Source organism: Myripristis murdjan, chromosome 24 (assembly GCF_902150065.1).
Source record: "Myripristis murdjan chromosome 24, fMyrMur1.1, whole genome shotgun sequence".
NCBI classification, from domain to species: domain Eukaryota; kingdom Metazoa; phylum Chordata; class Actinopteri; order Holocentriformes; family Holocentridae; genus Myripristis; species Myripristis murdjan.
This window is the reverse complement of record NC_044003.1, coordinates 14697966-14701986: the sequence shown is the minus strand read 5'-3', so window position 1 is coordinate 14701986 and position 4021 is coordinate 14697966. Positions and strand designations below refer to the sequence as shown.

Genomic DNA, 4021 nt, shown 5'->3' with positions numbered 1-4021 from the left:
CAGAGACGTATTCTAACATCACAAATCAAAGAAAGTTCATTTTTGATCCTTTTTTTTTATTACAAGAGAGCACTGTCTCTCTGTGTGAGAAAACATAATTACACCTCAGTTGTGTTTGCTTAATGATCCAAAACTAATCACTGTACAACATCAGTGTAGTTTGATTACGGATCATTAATTTGTTGTCTAATTAATTTAAAATTCACCACCTAAAACTGAAACTCAATCGAGAATAAGTATTACTGGAGTGTTCCTAGTCAGAAGAAAAAAAACAGTGTTTGCATCAATTATTCTTGGTGGGGTGAATGGTGGAGTACTTGCAAAAAAAAAATGTGAATTAGGCAACCAGACATTTACCCAATAACTGGAAAAATGGGCATAGTTCAAGAACAGAATGACACTTTTTCCATGACAGCTGAATTCTGAATGGACAAGCCTGAACAGAATGTGAATGGTAGGTGGCCAACTTTCTTTTTAATCCCAGATGAGCCATTCCTTCCTTAAGTATGAACTCCACTGTGGCTAAGGCCAGTTTCCATGCAAAATTTAACATGCGTTGTAGAGAGGGATTGCAGAATTTCACGTCGTGCAGATTCAGCGCTCTAAATGTGCATTAGCTCTCATATACGAGGCAGAGAGAGAGAGAGAGAGAGAGAGAGAGAGGATAGAAAAGGAGGATGAGTGAAGGATGAGAAAGGGGGTTTCCGGTGGGGGTATTTTGAGAAGCAGCTGTGCATCTCTGTCTCCAAAGGTATGAGCACTGTGTCAGAGGAAGGGCTAACACACTCCGATTTCACAAATGTCCTGGCTTTGCTGTTCCTTCCCATGGTGCTCTTCCTTTCAGTCTTCCTGGTTACACGATTCAGGAACTGGTCCACATTGGATTTTTGGCCATCTCTGACCAACATGGCATTGTTTGGTGAGAAATCTGGTGACAGATTCACTCCGTGTTTCATATTTCATGTATTACGCTACCTTTATGATTATTCCACACTAACATAGCTTCTATTAAAACATACAATGTGCCAAAGTGTTGACATCCACCACAGAAATCTACAAAAACACTTAAGACACAGATAAAACCGATATCAATTGTGTCAACACACAACACTGGACTGATCAAAGCAGTTGTTTACGTAATGGTCATAGAAAGGCAGTGCATTTTATTGTAAAGTCTGTGACTTCACCCAGAAGTGGAAGCAACAGGTTTACACTTCCTTGGTAGGTAGCATGTCAACACCTATCTTCTATTTGGCCAGGCATGCCCTCCTGACGTACCATGGGTTTCCCCCTTGTTTTTTAGAGAGGCTTAGGTGGGAAATGGTAGGTGAGCACTGACTCATCTGTAACCTTCAGGCAGCAGCAATGTTTGTTGGGGGTAGTTTCACATAAGCGCTGCGGTCATCCCTGTCTCTGGTCTACAAACTTGGATACGTAAAAGCCCAACTACCTGATTATGTATTTAAGTGTCTGCCAGGTAGTGATGGGACTGTTCAGGACAGCTGAAAAAAACTTGACCTTTTGTAAACTTCCTGTTTGGAACTGATGTGGTGGCAGCTCTACTACTGAATGAGTGGAGGAGTCAAGCAGTTTAAGACTGTCAAGCATTACAAGGAACGCTGCATGGAAAAGGCGCTTTTGGAATTTATTTTTCAGTTTTAGTTCAAATAAACACTTGAGGTTGTGGCCTCCAAGTTTACCAGGCACTGAAATCCTTGACAAACTACAATGCTAGGTAGGAGAACAACTTAAAAGGAGCAAAGGTCATCACTGGTCTTTGACCACTGAAGAACCTGTCTGTCAAGACTGCATCTGCACCATCTGTTCTTTCCATCACTGCACACCTCTCGTCATGCAGACTGAAGGTACATGAGCTCAAATAAACAAACTCCAACTAAACTAAATAACCATCAGTAATGTGAATATGGTGACCAAGCTGACAGTGGCAATTAATATGCATTTCTTTACTGTAATGCAGCTTTTAAAACCAGGAAAAGCCAACACTTGCGCCATATCTTGATATTAGAATCTTGATAAGATATCCATATATCATCCAGTCCTAATAACCAACATCACATCTATCAATTCACTATATATTGTAGACTTTGGCTCTATCTTACACAAACAGACGCATTTCAGTCACACAAGAAGACAAAGCAGTGACCAAACATCTGTGACACATCTAAATGCCACGTGTGTAACCTAAAACTATTCTTAACAGAAGTCCAATGGCCTGAATTACTATTATATATCATCAAATCTAACCTAACCTGGACGTAATTAGAAAAATGTTGCCTGCTGTGGTTGTCTGTTTTTAGAATTACCGTCATGAGAGATGTCAACATCAAAGTTACTACTACAGGCATACCCAAGATGCTGGGTCTGAAATTAAAGCTCAGTGAAGAAAACCAAGGATACTGTGCCAATGCATGGCAAGCAGCCGGCTTGGTGAGTCTATGCAAAGCACGTCTACGTCATTATTCCTTACTGATGTTAGGCAACACAAGTAAATGGAGCTTTCATGTGGGCCATGCAGGGATTTGACATAGTTTGACACTTGACTCATGTGAGCATGATGCTGGACGCATGCGCACAGGGGGAGAAGAAAAGACATGTCGACGCTGGTACCATGATGAATTGTTTATGGTTTTCTTTTGAGTGGTTATGCTTGTGTGTTATCTATGTCAGTCTCAGAAATGACTAATATTTGAGATTACCTCTCTCCAGAGTGTCACTAATTATCAAGTATTTCCCTGACACGGCTCGGGCAAATCATGAGAGTCACATGCAACTAACGTTAGTGGTTTGAAATGTCAACGCCTGTCATTTATCTGGGCAGACATTTCTTTTAGTGGTAGTGCCAGCTGAACAAGCACCAGGGCCCTACTGCTAGCTAACGCTTGCTAGCATGGCCAGCTAGCGAGCCCTTGGGTCGACTGACAAGACAGCGCTTTTTACTCGCGTCCAACACTTGCCAAATGAGCCAAAATACATAATCATGTTGTGTAGGTCCAGTCATAACTAGAGCTGTAATTTGAATTAAGCCAGGAGCCCATAAAATAGGACGAGAGGCTTTACAGCTAGCGTGAGCAGGCCTGGAAAGAGAGGCTAAGGTTAGCTAACCGACTAGCCAAATATGTCCTGCCTACCATTTCCAGTTAGTGGATGGAGCCAGTCCCAAAAAACCGGAGCAGCTGTCAAACTGGACCAAGCGCTCACCCGGGGGCTAAAAACCCCAGAAACATGCCCAAACCACTGTCAGCACCGTGCAGCTTACCTATGGTGGAGATGAAGGTTGTGTTGAAGGCGTCGTCAGAGAAGCGGAACAGCACACAGGTCTTCCCCACGCCCGAGTCTCCGATAAGAAGCAGCTTGAACAGCAAGTCGTACGTCTTCTTCGCCATTGAAAAAACAGCTTGTGTTCACCAGACCCGAGACGAAAAAAAAAACAATAATAACAATAATCTAGCACGGCTAAGTTAGGTCTTAAAGCCAGCTCCTTTAGCCAACCTGACAAAACGATCCGTATCTCTTGGCTGTAACGTTACAATTTTGGGATTTGTTGATTAGCTTGGCCAGCTCGTTGGCTAAATACTGCCCAAAATACCGTGCCAGAACCACCGTGTCCGAAAGGTAAGGTTATTTCCCAAGCCCGACTGTTTTTCCCCTACAGCATGAGAACAGAAAGCAAAAAATAGGATCGGATCTCCTCCCGTGTGATTCCTCTTTTCCACTCTTTCTTTCTCCCACACAGTCGGGACAAAATGGCTCCTCTCTACCCCGACTCACTCTTTCTTCAAACTAACAGCGAGCTAATTCAAATTCTCGGCACACCCCGTCATTCCAAACCCCTGCTATCACCTCGGCCGAGAAGAATTTGAACGAAAAGTCAAGGCGAGCGTGTGTCAAATTGACGACCTTTTCGCAGCTATTTTGTTTTCTTGAGAGATTACAAGCCGAAATATAGACGACCGCCGTCGCCTTCGAATGGGAGCCACCACGGCGACACCCTAAGCCCCGC

General features: G+C 43.2%; 1 protein-coding gene across 3 annotated transcripts in view; it reads right to left on the bottom strand.

Moving 5' to 3' along the window:
• rab10 (RAB10, member RAS oncogene family) overlaps window positions 1–4021 on the bottom strand; it is a 25800-nt gene extending 21779 nt beyond the window's left edge. For 2 of the 3 annotated variants that reach the window (XR_003927988.1, XM_030047961.1), the window contains exon 1: window positions 3278–4019. Coding sequence is in view for 2 of the 3 variants with exons in the window: in XM_030047961.1 (XP_029903821.1) it covers window positions 3278–3404 (127 nt within the window). In the remaining variant the exon portion in view is untranslated. Of the gene's footprint in view, window positions 1–3277 lie in introns of all 3 variants that reach the window. The other variant, XM_030047962.1, reaches the window with a different exon arrangement.